The sequence below is a fragment of the Vipera ursinii genome (assembly GCF_947247035.1).
Source record: "Vipera ursinii genome assembly, chromosome: 7".
NCBI classification, from domain to species: Eukaryota; Metazoa; Chordata; class Lepidosauria; order Squamata; family Viperidae; genus Vipera; species Vipera ursinii.
The window spans coordinates 47,758,113-47,773,082 of NC_139521.1; the positions used below are offsets into that span (position 1 = coordinate 47,758,113).

General features: G+C 41.3%; 1 protein-coding gene across 1 annotated transcript in view; it reads right to left on the minus strand.

Annotated features, from left to right (window-relative positions):
• MAML3 (mastermind like transcriptional coactivator 3) overlaps nt 1-6,599 on the minus strand; it is a 332,400-nt gene extending 325,801 nt beyond the window's left edge. The window contains exon 1 of the mRNA XM_083366959.1: nt 3,701-6,599. Coding sequence (XP_083223085.1) covers nt 3,701-4,147 — 447 coding nt within the window. The 5' untranslated portion in view covers nt 4,148-6,599. The remainder of the gene's footprint in view (nt 1-3,700) is intronic.
• Nucleotides 6,600-14,970: the final 8,371 nt, after the last annotated feature.

The window sequence follows — 14,970 nt, forward strand, 5'->3', positions numbered from 1 at the left end:
ACTGAACAAAAGGTTTCCCTGATGCACCCCAGTTTCTGACTGGCTTAAGCCAACGCCAGCATGCAAAGCCTCGAGAGTTTCCTGCGAGCAAAATAAGTGCCTCCCTTCATACTCTTCCCCGCCCCGATCTGTGGGCCCTTTTCTTCCCGCCTTTCTTAGCAAGACTATTTGCGCGCCTGATCGAGAGCAACGGCGGAGCGTGCGCAACGCGAGCTTGGGGTTGAGGGCGCTCCTCTGCCAGTCTCGCCATTTGCAGGGCTGGAGAACTCCCCCAGCGTTGTCTTCCTCAAGGGTGGCCTCGCTTTCTCATCTCACGCGCCCGCCCACAAAGACTTATGGTGCAACCTCCTTTCTTCCTTTGAATGCCGTTACTGAATCTTTATTTTTTGGTGGAAAAGATTAATCCCTCAAGAGAACGTACTGGCAACATTCTGCAATGGTCACTACAAGTCACTAGTTCTAGTAATGGTTACTACATTACTAGTCCCGCTCTAGGCATTAAAGGGTTACTTTGGACCAGTCACTAGTCATTCTTAACCTCACATGGGCTTTTAGTTGTGGGGAAAAGGGAGGAAGGAGTGTTGTGTTTGCCTCGAGTTATTTTAAAAATAATAAAGACGGGATGTAAATAAATAACAAAAATGACTGCTACAAGCAACAGAACTTTTCCCTTGTTCAGAGCATAAAATGTCATGCGACGCTTAGAATTTTAATTCTGCCTCAACATCTTTTTCCATGTGCATATGAGACAAAATTATTTTACATGCATTCTCGTTAAGACCAATTTTCAGAAGGCAGGAGAAACAAAAATCAGTTTATTTCTGGTGTGCAAAAAAAGTGGGTTTTCTTTTCTCCACCCAGGCCTAGAGAAAGAACCTGACAGAATCTGTGTGCTCTGTGGAGGAACGCACTTTCGGGAGCATTTAAGTTCTTCTCTAAGCCGAGGTTTCCCAAATTAGTTAGGAGTCCAGCTCCCATTATTTAAGACACGCCCGACGGGCCGAGGAGAATAAAGGTTGCAGCCCAGTGTACGTAAGGAGCCCGCGGCGAAGGCTTAAGAGAAAGCTTAAAAGACCACTGCCCAGAAGACAAAGCGGCGGGAGGCGTAGAGAACGACGGGCCCCGCCTGGAGCCGGCCTTTCGCGCGGCGGTGGGAGGGAGAGGCGGGCCCCACGTAACAAGAAAGACGCGCGCGCGCGCGCGCAGCGCCAACAAGACTGTTCAGTCAACAAATTGTTCCTTTCCCGTCGTGGGAGGAGCCGCCGCCGCCGCCTTTAGCAAGGCGAGAACATCAGTTCCTTTCTCTTGCCACCCGCCCACATTCTCTTGTCGCCGCAACACCCATCAAGTTTTCAGGCTGTCGCTCTGCGGCTAACCCCCTCGCCAATCCGCGCCTTCGGGTCTCCCACCCCCACCTTAAAAGGGGGGGAGAGAAGAGGCGTGCCGGCTTTGTCAGGCAGACGCCAGCTGGTGGGGTGGCCTTCGGAGGGGAGGACCGCACAGGGGCGGGGGGGGATGTTTTAACTGTCTCCCGGCAGCTACCGATTCTCATACCAGCCGTAGGAAGAAGAAAGCAAATGAAGCATAAACTGCCCCTCTCCTTTACAAATGAGCACGTGCTTTATGTGGCCTTGCGCTAGAGGTCAGCAACTCCGACCAATTTGGCCAAACGCTTGCCGTGGCAAGCCTCTGTGGCGACGTGGTCGCGAGTAAGCAGGTCCCGTTACTCTCGAGTAAGTGTGTTTCTGCATTGCACGCTTGGAAGGTTTGAGGGCCGAATACAGGTTTTAATAATTATGGTAAGACGCAGAAGTCTTTCATACCGCAACCCTTGCTCATTCGGTTATGTACATTTAAAAGACTTCAAGTAAACAAGCCCGGAAGTACGGCTGCCAACTGAACAAACAATGCCTCCCTTAACCAAACTAGTGTACACAATCTGCATTAAAAGCGCAAGATTTCAAAATCTCTTCCAACTATGCTGTCCTTATTGGACTCTACAACGGGAAAACGGGCATTAACGAGAACAGATCCGTTAACTCGGATTAGCCTCCACGTCTAAGATTTCACTCTTGTATGTTTTCTGGGAGTAAATCTCGGTGAACGCCGTGAAGTCCGAGTACGGTAGACTTGCGCAGGGGTAACGGTATTAACCCACTTCCTTCCCGTTATGCTCCAGTAATAGGCTAATATCGCTAGCCTTGCGCAAGTCTACCGTACTCGGACGTAAGCCCTACGATGTTCAACGAGATTTACTCCCAGGAAACGTACAAGAGTTAAATCTGAAGATTTGGGGGGGGCGGGGTGAGGAGGCTAACCGATTTAGCCAGAGCAGCTAGCACGAAACGATTCTTCTTGAAAGGTATTCAATAAAAGCTTAAACAAGGTGCACTTTGTTTTCCCACAAGCTCGTTAGCCCCTGGTGTTACCCGCTGCCTGCCCTTTATAATGAGCGCGTTTTAGCAGCTGGTCTTGGGAAACGCCACTTGCTACTCAAGAGTCATTACGCCACCAACAGACCAACTGCCGCCCCTTTGCTTTTCTCTTCCGAGTCTTTTAAAAGACCAAGAAAACTTTCGCGTTTTGCTTTGTTGTTTTTTTTAATCCAGCCGAGGAAGTGGCCGATGAGTGGCTGACGGACGCTTTAAAGCAGGGGGTCTTCAAACTTGGCCCTTTTGTGACTTGTGGACTTCAACTCCCAGAATTCCTCAGCCAGCCTGGCTGAGGAATTCTGGGAGTTGAAGTCCACAAGTCACAAAAGGGCCAAGTTTGAAGACCCCTGCTTTAAAGAGGCTTGATTGGGTTGCTTCACCACCCATACACTCACGCGCTGCCGGTCAAGGAAGAGCCTGCCCAACTTTTCTTCCGAGAGCTGTCACTCCCAGCTCTGCAGAGCCAGCCCACAAGTTCTCCCTCCGCTGGATTTAAAGAGGCAGCGACTCTGTTCCCCCCCCCTCCACACGCGCGCCCTTTTTTTTTTCCCCTTTCATTCTTCCAGACACGTACCCGCGCTCGCTTTTGCACAGGCGGCGCGTCCTTTTCTTGCTGTCTCCGGCTCCGCTCAACGGCTTTAGGTCGTCCGAAGACTCTCCGAACCCTCCCAAGCTCTGACCCCGGAGGCGGCTCTTCCAAAATACGAATCACTTAAGCACCCATATATATATATATATATATTGTCCGGTGGTCTAAGGCAGCGTTTCCCAACCTTAGGAACTTGAAGATGCGTGGACTTCGACTCCCAGAATTCCCCAGCCAGCTATGCTGGCTGGGGAATTCTGGGAGTTGAAGTCCACGCATCTTCAAGTTCCTAAGGTTGGAAAACGCTGGTCTAAGGAGCCAGGGGCTAGGAGGGAAGGCTGCTTGAGCGGGCGGTGTGTACGAGACGACATTCCTTCTACAGTTATTTCGGAAACCCGTCGGGGAGTTGGCAAAAAGGGAGCGCGCGGTTGTTGGCCGCCTCCGCCAGGCAGAGCTTTCAACTCTTCTTCCAGCGGTCCGCTTTGCTTCCTGGATTCCCTTATTAGTTATAGGACCAAAGTTTCCTCTCCCCGCCCATTCCCCGCTTTCAGCCAAGCATCCCTCGCTCGCTCCCCTCCCAAACTCCCACAATCCGTTCAGGCGAGAAGCGAGAGCGAAATGAAAGAGCGCCTGCCCACAAGGGCGCCGCAGCCGCCCCCAGCCCCCTTGCCCGCCCCCTTACCATGATCAGTGTGTGATTCCTCTGCTCGGCTGTAGCAGGCTCGGCATCTTGGGGCTGTTTGCTTGAATGTGGTTGCTTGCCGCCACCGCCGGAGTTCGATTTCTTGGCCCTTTGCTCCAGGGTCCTCTGGTAAAGGCTGACTGTGTCCCTTCGCTCCAGCTCCAGCTGCTCGGCCTGGGCTTGCTGGTACCTGTTCTCGCAGCTGACGTGATGTCTCCGGCAGCCTTCAATGCGTTGCCTGAGCCTCTCCACCACGGTGCTGTGTTTGGGAATGCCGCCGCTCCCGTTAGTACCGCCGCCGCTATGAGTAGCATTGTGGCCGGGAGGAGGCCCGTGGGGAGCGCTGTTCACGCCGATCCCGGCCCCGCCGAGACTGCCGCTCAGGTTATTGTTGAGACAAATGCTGCCGCCGTTGGTGGCGACAGCGGGGGTTGGAAAATCCCCCATCCCTTTCCCCGTGCACACTATTTTGGAAGAACTTTTTTCCCTCTCCCCTTTTACACGCGGGCGCCACACAGCTGGCAGAAACGCCGAAGGAGGGGGAATCCTCCTTTTGGGATACTCTCTAGCGGGCCATGGAAACGCTAACAGACCCAAGCCAAAAATGTTTGGGGGGTTGTAAACAACGCAGCAAAACCTCTTTCTTGCCGATCCTCTCGGATGGGAGGAAGGGGTTAAAAAAAAAGCCCAAAGCCGGAGGTGCTGTAAGGTTATCGCCAGACACAATCAACAAACAGAAGGTATCCGAACACAGGGAGCACAGCCGCCGCCGCCGCCGCTCGGTTACAAACTCCAAGGAGGAGAGCTCAGAGCTGCTCCCCTTTTAAATAATCCATCCTTTCCGAAAGAAATTCCGGAGCGAAAACCTTCTTGGTCTCCCCATGTATTAAAACGGAAAAATAGGAAGGGGGAAAAAACGTCCCCAAAAGCGGTATGTAGAGATAGAACCTTTCCGCACTTGCACGTTCACAAAACACCTAGGACGGGCACCCACTGGTCAAGGAACACACATGTACAACCCACAATGCATTCACACCTCACACCATCCGAAGACAGGCAACGCCGCTTTCTTAATTGTGTTTTCTTTCCGGGGGAGGAGGGGGGGAGAAAAGGGAGGGGAAAAAAAGTTTGGGTGTTTATGCCGCACCGTGTTCTCAAAAGTACTTTGGCTGCTCGGTTGTATTTTTCAACAGGAACCTTAAAAAGCAAATCCTCCGGCTGGGGGGGAAAATCAACACGTGAACAATCCGGGCCGATCTGCAAAGGTCTGGCTGGCTGAAAGGACTGGCAGAGCGTCGGCGGAGCTGCTACACGCAGAGCGACCGGCTCGGGTCTCTGCTCTGCCCGCTGCTTCTCCTCTGCCACCATCACAAGGATCAAGTGCGTTACTCTTCCACCTCCTCCGCCTCCTCGTCCATGCCAGCGGAGTGATACCAGGACAAGAGCGCTCAATAAACAGAGCCGCAGCAGCTCCAGCTCCTCCAGGCCGTGAGGCAGTCCCGGGGACAAGGTGCAAAATCCGGCCCGGACCTTTTAGCCAGCAGGAACGGACCCGACGATCCCCACCTAATTCCCCCTCCGGCGCCTACTCGCGCTGTTCGTTACCTTGGGCGGAAAATCAGCTCTGCCGGGACGGAACAAGAAAGGATCCGAAGGGAAGCTGGCGAGGCAGTCAACTTTTGACCTGGTCGCGTGTGATATATATGTGTGTCTGTGTAATATGCGTGCTTGTTTGTGTCCGGTTTCCTTATTAAGCTTCAGTGCAAGCCGAAGCTGTGTATCATGTTAGCCTAAATTCTTGCGTGCTACATTGTCAGAATCTGTGCATGGCTCCGCCAAAAGGGAGCAGCCTCTTCGCCTGCCTTGTCTGATAACCTTTTCCACATGGAAAAGTAAAGACGGAGCGGAGGAAAAAAAAAAGAGGCTGGCTTTAAAATGAACCCTGATAAGCCTCCCTTCTCCCCCCACCCCATTTGGAAATATTCGTTGTGAAATGATTCGTGTTAGCAGTCTTTTACTCCCTCACTCGAGAGTAAATACATGTTTCCAGACAAACTTATTTTCAAGTTGGTTTCAAGATAATCTCTGTAGCTTAAACTCCAATATATATGCATTGCATGGTATTTTCTGTTGACATTCTGTTACACTGTTAATTCAGTAGGCTCAACTTTATTTATTTTTTTTAAAAAAAGATTAGGATGCAAAAGGCTGCCCCCACTTTTTTTCTATACAAGACTCCCAAAGAGGTTCAGCACAGAAGATAAAAATAACCACTTCTATGTTGTTTATTGCCTTGTAACATTTGTAACAAGAAAAAGATTAATGAGGCAAGGAACTTAAAAAGAAATCAGGGCAAAAAGAAAATTAAACATATGCTACTTGCCCCCACGCAAGTATATATATATATATAAAATTTAAAACAATTAAAAGTAAACATTTACTAGGAACTAAGGCGTAATACTGTATTGCAATAAAGCCACATTTACCTTTTGTACCCATATTTATTCCTTACTCAAATTACAACAAAATAAGAATTCAAGTGAGAACTGGTAACAATCTGAAGTATTTCTGAACTTTCTATTTTTAAAAAAGAAAGGTAAATGTTTATTGGATGAAAATTACATTTTTCCAACAACACAGGATTGCTAACAAGTGAGAATTGTGTACATGTTTATCTTATTTTGTATATAGGCATAGTTAATACTACCATTGCCTTCAAATAAAAGTTTCAGCCTAAATAGATTTCAACAGGTTTAAAGCTGTAATTCTCTACTGTACTTGGAAGTATTTCTTCTCCACCCTTACATTTCAGTGATACTCATTTAAGTCAGTCTCTCAACTTTTTGCAGTTGAGAATAAGTATTTAGAAAATGCTGAGACCACTCAAATACATGCTGTACACCTGTTTTCATTCTTAAGAGCATGTAAGTTCACATTCTTTTGTGAGTAAGGTAAGGATTATGGTATTATTTGGAGATACTCTCCATCCTGAAAGACTTTAAAAGTAAGTTTGATACAAAAAAATCAATTCAGAATTAAGTATTTGCCACTTGATTGTATCTGTCTCATAACTTGCTGGTCAAGAATTTGACAGAAATCTCTCTAATGGCAAATAGGAGCAAGTAGATTTTCAGCCCAATAAAAGCATGCTTTTATACTGTACGTTCTTTAATGTATTTCCTATTTGTATATTGGAGAATGTGTTGCTTGTGTAAGATCACAATTCGACATGCAAACTCATAGTAACTGCTTTTGGGATCTGCTTGCTTTTGTTAGTTTTTTTGAATGTTAATATTTATTACATTTATATGCTGCTGCAATGCCACAGGAGTCTTGTCAGTTCTGTAGGAATATAAAGAATATTAAGACATCTACGGTCCAGTTGAAATCATACAAACCTTAAACATGCAAACCAGAACATCCAAAAAAACAGTTTCAAATGTATTGTGGAAGAGCTCCATCTTGAACTCTGTAAGGCAGCCAAAGTCTGGACTAAACTCACCTCTGGTGGAAGGCCTTTCCAGGGGGCTAGCACTGCTACAGAAAAGCAGTACTTCTGTTTTTCAACTCCCCACATCTCTAAGTGGACAACCACCAGCTGTTTGTCCCAGCAAGCAAGAAAGTAACTTGATGCCAAACCATAAAGAGCTTTACAGGTTAACACTAGCATTGTTAATCATAGCTCAAGCCAATAAGAAGCCAATGCAAACCCTGCAGAAGAAGAGTAATGTGCTATTATAGGTGAGTGCCACATAATAGGCTGCTGTGCTTGGGAACAACAGAAACTTTCTGAGTTCTGTGTAGAGTGGGTTGCAGTAGTAATGGGCATAACTATTGTAGTTAGCCATATTACTAGTTGTCAGTTTCAAAGTTTGTCCCGCTGTTATAGGAGGGTTGGTTCCCAACAGCCCTCTATTTCCTTCCTCTTTCTCCCCTCGTGTTTCCTTATTTCAAATTATATTGGCAAATTAAAATCTAGTTGGAGTGGCTCAGTTCATTTAGCACTACATAAAATGCTTGTAATAAAGCATTTTTCGATATGTTTTATTTTACATTATTTTGAGCTTGTGAGATATCCACATGGGATGCGGAAGGAGGGACACACAAACACACTGAAACCCAGGTGGAGTCTTGGAATTATATAATAGTATCAACCTACTCATTTCATTGTCCATGGGGTCGCAATGGGTCGACACGACTTCGCAACTAACAACAACAACAACTCATTTCATGCTAAAGTGCCCTGACCTGGTGGATGTTTTCCTCTGGGTTGGAGACATTTGGTAGCTGGGTGCAAAAGTGTCAGAAGGGGGGGGGGGAGTCAAGTTGGCTAGAGCATCCAGCATCCATAAATCAAAACAATACAATTTGACAGGGATACAATGGAATCAGGAATTGGCATTGTAGGTAACTAATTTTAATATACAAGTAGCAATTTTATTATAACATTTTTGTGCTGAGACAAAGAAGGATTGATGACACATTTACTCAGCAGCAGAGAAATTGCTGATATTTCTGTCCTGTATGTAAAAGATAAAACCTTCATAAAGCTTGGTGATATCATGGACATATCCATGTAATTTTCATGGCAGCAGTGCAGAGGTGGTTTGACTTCCAGAATGTGTTTTCAGCTTCTCGGTGAGTGTACAGTCCTGGCATGTTTTGGTGATCTCCCAAATACTCCCAAATATGAAATGGGCAGTTCTACAAATATGATAAATAAAACAAATATACAGTAAGTATTAATGAGGTCTCAGACCCTCCACTCTTTTCTTTAAGATCAGTTAAAGTTGGCATTTTATGTATAGTTAATTCCATGTTGGCATTATAAAGATTGCTTTTTGGCAAATATGAATCATTAGTTTATAATAGTCTTCCCCTACATGCCGTATTCAAGATTAGTTAGAACTGCAAGTGCAGAATTCCCAGCAGGCTTGAGAAAATTCTGGTGTAAATGGTTCTAAAATTAAGGATGCAGCAAAATATTAGCAACATTTATTTTTCTTTTTACAATCAATATCTCCTAAATGACGTTTAGGAGGCATAAAAGAATATTTAAAATACCTTTCAGCTTTGAGGTTTCTTCTACAAGACTAGTCAGCCCAAATATGTAAATATGCTACCAGGGAAAATTGATGGTATAAAACAACAATATAAAAGCAATTGACCAGTAAACATTGTAAATTCAGGTACTCTGGAATATGATCTCTAGGTAATGATTGATCACAGTCTGGAATCATGTTCCAATCAAGAATTTAGTCCTTTGCTGTTTCCTGTTCATACAGTCCTTTTTGTCAGCCATGAAAGTAATCTAAGATGCCAGTTTTTTTTGTTTTGTTTTGTTTCCCTGAGAAGACCTACTGTATGTAGCTACTCCTCTATACCCACTCTGTAATTCAAGAATGTACAGAAATGACATCAAAGCTTGGTATGAAGATTTGTATTGCACCTCTAATTGAATGACATTAATATTTTTGAACAAAATTACAGCTAAGTAGACCAGAGAGCAGGTGCAAATGAGTTTCACTTAGCTTTTCAGTAATATTTTGTGCACTTAATGTTTTATTTCACATACAACCTCTGGTCGGAATATGACCCATTAGCTCTATATTTTCATATTTTGTTTAAAGAGAAAGAGAAGCGGGTATCACTAAACTGTTTAAAATCAAATGGCTGTTTTTCTGACATATTGGTGGAGGATTCCTGCATTAAAAAAATATTCAAGAGAGTGAGAGGCTAATGAGCATTAAAACAAATGCACAGAACTGCCTTATACTACAATTAGGAGACAGCTTATTTGATCATACTTGCTGCATTAAATTCTCTATTGCCCAGTTGCCAAAGTTCACAATGCACATAAATATGAAACCTGAACAAAACTTAAAATCTTAAGACTTGAGGAAAAGCCTTTAGTGGCCAAAGGTCACAAGGAGACAGCAATCAGGCAAAAAGGGCAGGGCTGTGTCATGGATTCAACTAGAATTGTTCCTAGGAGCTGAAGTTAAATAAATAGATGACTCAATTTTTCTAATTCTCTTTTTAATCTGTGGTAGATTTTACAGTTTTCATGTAAATCCACTTCCAAATGGGAAGGAATTGAATATTGATTTTCAGCAACTGTAGTCAGCATGATTCTGGAACACATGATTCTGAAGCTTCATGTTGACTTTCCCAATTAAAAACAAAGAAATGAAAAACACAGAATAAAACCTAAACAGCAACAAATGACAGCAGTTGGTAAGGCAATAGCACCACGGGTTGATGCACTACAATATCAAGGACAACAAAAAGACTTTATCAAAGTATCACAAAGAAGGCATCGGTGATCTTTGCAGTGAAAGTTGTATTGGGAGGCTGCAGAGCCCCAAATATAAATGAGCTGCAGGCAAGGTGCAGGTGATCCGCCCTGCTTTAGGTAGATATGTGGAAAACTAAACTTCGGACCTTTTATGTCAAAAAGCATTCACCCTTTTACTCAACAACAATATCTCTCCAAACTCCTCAAATTGAAATCTTGGGGTGGGTGGGTGGGTTAAGAAACAGAAAAATCTGTTGTGTTTCTGGGCTGAATACCAACATCATCTTGCAGTGTCATCTGTCTTCAATTTTATGTAACTGGGCTGCTTTGCAATTAGGGGAAGGTCCAAGTCAGCAGCAATTATGGTTTATTTGGATAAATTGATGACATTCCCAGTAGCAATGGAGGAAGAAGGTTAATAGGGAATGGTATTAAGGCATTGAACAACCAATTTCATCCATCAGGCAATAATAACAAAACTGGGCTATGACTATCCAGCTAGATCTGTCAGTGGACACTAGAACCAATTGAACACTCACATAAAACCTCATTCTGGAGGGAGAGGCATCGACAGAAATATCTGTGACAACATGAGTTTCAGAACTCAGTGATGGAAAAGAGTTTTGTATGAAGACCATTAAACTTTTCTCAAATCAAAGAACACATCCCAACCATTAAGATAATGATAATCAGGTATTTGAAGCAAAGGAAAAATATATTTAATTATATATAACACAGTTAATGAATGTACTATCTATGATTTACTACTGTTCTACCATATTCAAAGTTATATTTTTGTGGACTTCCGGTTTGGCGTTCAACGAGACGGGTGGAAGAAGCCAGGGCTCTGGCTTCTTAGGCCGATTTCGTTCTGCCTGGCGACCCACAGGGGTCGGAAAGTTGCCCTGGAGGAGCAATGAAGAAGGAGGGATGCCTCGAGTTTGGACCAGACCAACTGAAGAAACCCTCCAAAAGGACAGAGGAAAGGCTGTAAGTCCAGACAGCCCAAGTCATCACCAGCTGGAAGAAAAGCGAGGAGCCACGGTGCTCCGCTAAAGAGCTGATTGTCAACAGCTTGCTGAAACTGGGTGAGCCTGCTCTTTCATTCCTTTTCCTTTTGGACCTAGAAATGTTGATCCCCTGATTGGGAAGAGCTATGAAGTAAAGACCCAAGAAGGACTAGGGGAGAAGAGAGTTAAAAGAGGTGAGAAACAACAGGAGGGGGGGAGGATTTTAAGGAAGATAAAAGAACTTTTAAAAATTGAATTTAGACTGACTCAAAGAAAGACTATCCTACAGGATGTAAAAAAATTTTTAGATATAATTCCTAGGGTAAATAACCTATAAAGAACTTTAAAAGAAAAACTTTGTAATAATCTTTTCAAACCAGATATTGACAAAACTGTGTATGAGGACATCTAGTGGTGAAAGGAGATACTACAGTAATACTAAATAATAAAAGAACCTGAAAGTGTTTGACCTTGAAACAACACCTGGTGTAAACAAAGTGCCTTTGTGTGAGATTATAAGTGAAAAGACTTACTACAATTATATCTGTTGACTCTGGATATAACCAAAACAGGAATTACTTGGAGACAGTGGGCGTTTTACATATGTGATTTGACTGGAGGTTTTGGATTTGGCCTAAAATAGTTGGCTCATTCTTTTTGGCTGGATTTTAGCCTAAGATAGTTGGCTTTTTTTCTCTTTTGCTTTTTTTACTTTGTTTTCTCTCCTTGAGATGGCTCCTTTCATGGTTTGGATTTTAGCCTAAGATAGGTGGTTGGAAAAAATGAGTACATCAAATCTCACCAGACTTATGAAAAAGACTTCCTCTGCACCCTCTGTTGGAACATCTACCCCAGTGTTTTTCAACCACTGTTCCGTGGCACACTAGTGTGCCGCGAGATGTTGCCTGGTGTGCCGTGGGAAAAATTGAAAAGTAATTATAAAATACTTTCTTTGTGTTTATTTGATTCCTATTCAAGAGAATTACTTTATATATAGTCAATATAGGCACAGAGTTAAATTTTTTAACATTTTCTAATGGTGGAGTGCCTCGTGATTTTTTTCATGAAACAAGTGTGCCTTTGCCCAAAAAAGGTTGAAAAACACTGATCTACCCCAACAAGCCAGGGATCTATTGAAACAATGTTGCAGCATGAGAAAATAAGCACTGCTCAAAATGACATGCAAACTACATTAAAATTAATTCAAGAATCAATACAAAAAAAACATGAAGAGGCAAAAAGTAATTTCGGTAAATTAAATGAACAAATCTTGGACATAAAGACACAATTTGAAGTCCACTACCAAATGATTGCTAAAAAATAAACAAAGAATTCAGAAAATGGAAAATATATCAGATGATATTGACAAAAAAATGGAAGTACTAATTCAAGAAAATGAAAAATTAGAACAAGTAAATCAAAATCTAGAAGGAGTGGTGGCGATCTTAGAAATGGAGAAAGCGGGACACTACTTAAGATTTCAAAATATTCCCAAAGACAGAGAAGAAAATAAAGCAGTTGTAATTATTAATCTCCTGGGAGAGGCTTTGAAAGCAGACAGAGCAGAGATGCAAATGGAGATAGATGAAATATTTTGAATGAATTCAAGTTATGCAAGGAAATATAAACTACCCAGAGAAGTGCAAGAAAGATTTATAAAGAAACAATTTAGTAGATGAAAAAGGTTGCCTACAATTTAAAAATGAAGAAATAAAAAAGATAATTAAAGAATATTACACGAAACTGTATGACACAGAAAAAATTCCAAGAGAGAGAATGATCCAATATCTGGAAGAAAATAATCTTCAAAAAATTTCAGAAACCTATAAGATTATGATAGAGGAAAAAAATAACAATGATGGAAATAACAGAGGCCATAAGAAGACAAAGAAATGAGAAAACACCGGGGCCAGATGGACTACCGGCAGAGTTATATAAAGCTTTACAAGACATACTAAGTGAACCGCTGAAAGACATTTGCAGTGAACTTTTGTTGGAAGCTAAACTCCCAAATACATGGATAGAAGCAAATATTACCTTAATACCAAAAGAAGACTCAGATTTAACACAGATAAAAAATTATAGACTAATATCGTTACTAAATGTGGATTATAACATTTTTCCTTCAATAATGGCAGAGAGAATGAAAAGATTCCTAACTGAATTTATACATTTGGACCAAAATGGTTTTTTGTCAAAGAGACAAATTAAAAATAATTTATGAGTGATAATGGACATATTGGAATATTATGAATTATATCCAGGGAAACAACTGGCATTAATATTCCTAGATGCTCAAAAGGTATTTGATAATGTTTCCTGGCAATTTATCATTCAGCAATTAAAAATAATGGACTTTGGACAGAACTTTATAAACATGATAAAAACAATATACAATAAACAAACAGCAAAAGTGATTGTGAATGGAGACTATAATGAGAACTTTGAGAAGAAAAGGCACAAGGCAAGGATGTCCATTATCTCCATTGTTATTTATTTTCATTTTGGAAGTTCTAAATAGAAATATTAGACAAGATCTAGAAATTAAAGGACTAGAAATAAAAGGCAAAATATATAAATTACAAGCATTTGCTTATGATTTGGTATTTATTATAGGAAGAATCTTTGGAGATGATTCCTAATCTATTGGGAAAGATAGAACAATACAGAGAAATGGCAGAACTGAAAATAAACAGAGAAAAAACCAAAGTAATAGTTAAAATCCTTACAGATAAGCAAAAAAAGTCAGAAAAAACAGAATTGCAAAAAGTTAAAAAGGTTAAGTATCTGGGAATATATTTAACAGCAAGATGTTCAATGATAAAAGAAGATAATTATACAATATTAAATCAAATAAGACTGGATTTGGAAAAATGGAAAAACTTGCAATTGTCAATATTGGGAAGAATTGCTACAGTGAAAATGAACATACTACCGAAAATCTTATTCTTATTCCAAACAATACCTATAAAACTTGAGAAAAATTCTTTGAAGACTTAAATTTATTAATCTTGAAATTTATTTGACAAGGAAAGAAAGCTAGAATTAAGTTGAAAATGTTGCAAGATGCCAAGGAAAATAGAGTCTTGGTTTACCAGACTGGGTTTTATATTATCAAGCATCTGCATTAACATGGGTAAAAGAATGGATAACTCTTAAAAGTAAAGGGCTGTTATATCTGGAGGGGCATGATTTACAATTGGGGTGGCACGCTTTGTTATGGTATGGGGAAAAAAAAGTTCATAAATATTTCCAAAATCACTACTGTATATAAGAAATGCATTATTAACAACGTAGGAAAAAATAAAATGTAAAATATATTTGAAAATTCCAGGGTGGTTGTCAACAATGGAAGCACTTGTACACCCAAATTTAGTGAGCTTTGAAAAAATCTGGACATATAAGATATTCTAAACTCTGAAGGGAATTTAAAATCTAAACAAAAAATGGAAAATCAGGGTATCAGTTTATCATGGTGGGCACATTTACAAATGCAAGCCAAATATGATAAAGATGTTAAACTGTATGGATTTTATAAAGAACAAACTGTGTTTGATAAGATATTGTTAACTTCTGATGAGAAACTAATTTTAAAAAATGTATAATTTTCTATTAACTTTGAAATTGGAAAGTGAACAAGTTAAATAATGATAAGATGGGCAAAAATTTTTGGATACAATATAGAATTAGAAAAATGGCAAAATTTATGGGAAAGAAATTACAAACTGACAATGTCAACTTCCTACAAAGAAAATTTATATAAATGTTTTATAAATGGCACTTGCCACCAGCAAGACTAGAAAAAATGTTCAAAAACGTGTCAGATAGATGTTGGAAATGTAAACATAAGTCAGGCACTTATTATCATGTTTGGTGGACTTGTGACAAAGTAAAGAGTTATTGGAAAAAAATACATGCCTGGCTAGAAAAGATGTTGGGAGAACATGTAGATTTTAAACCTG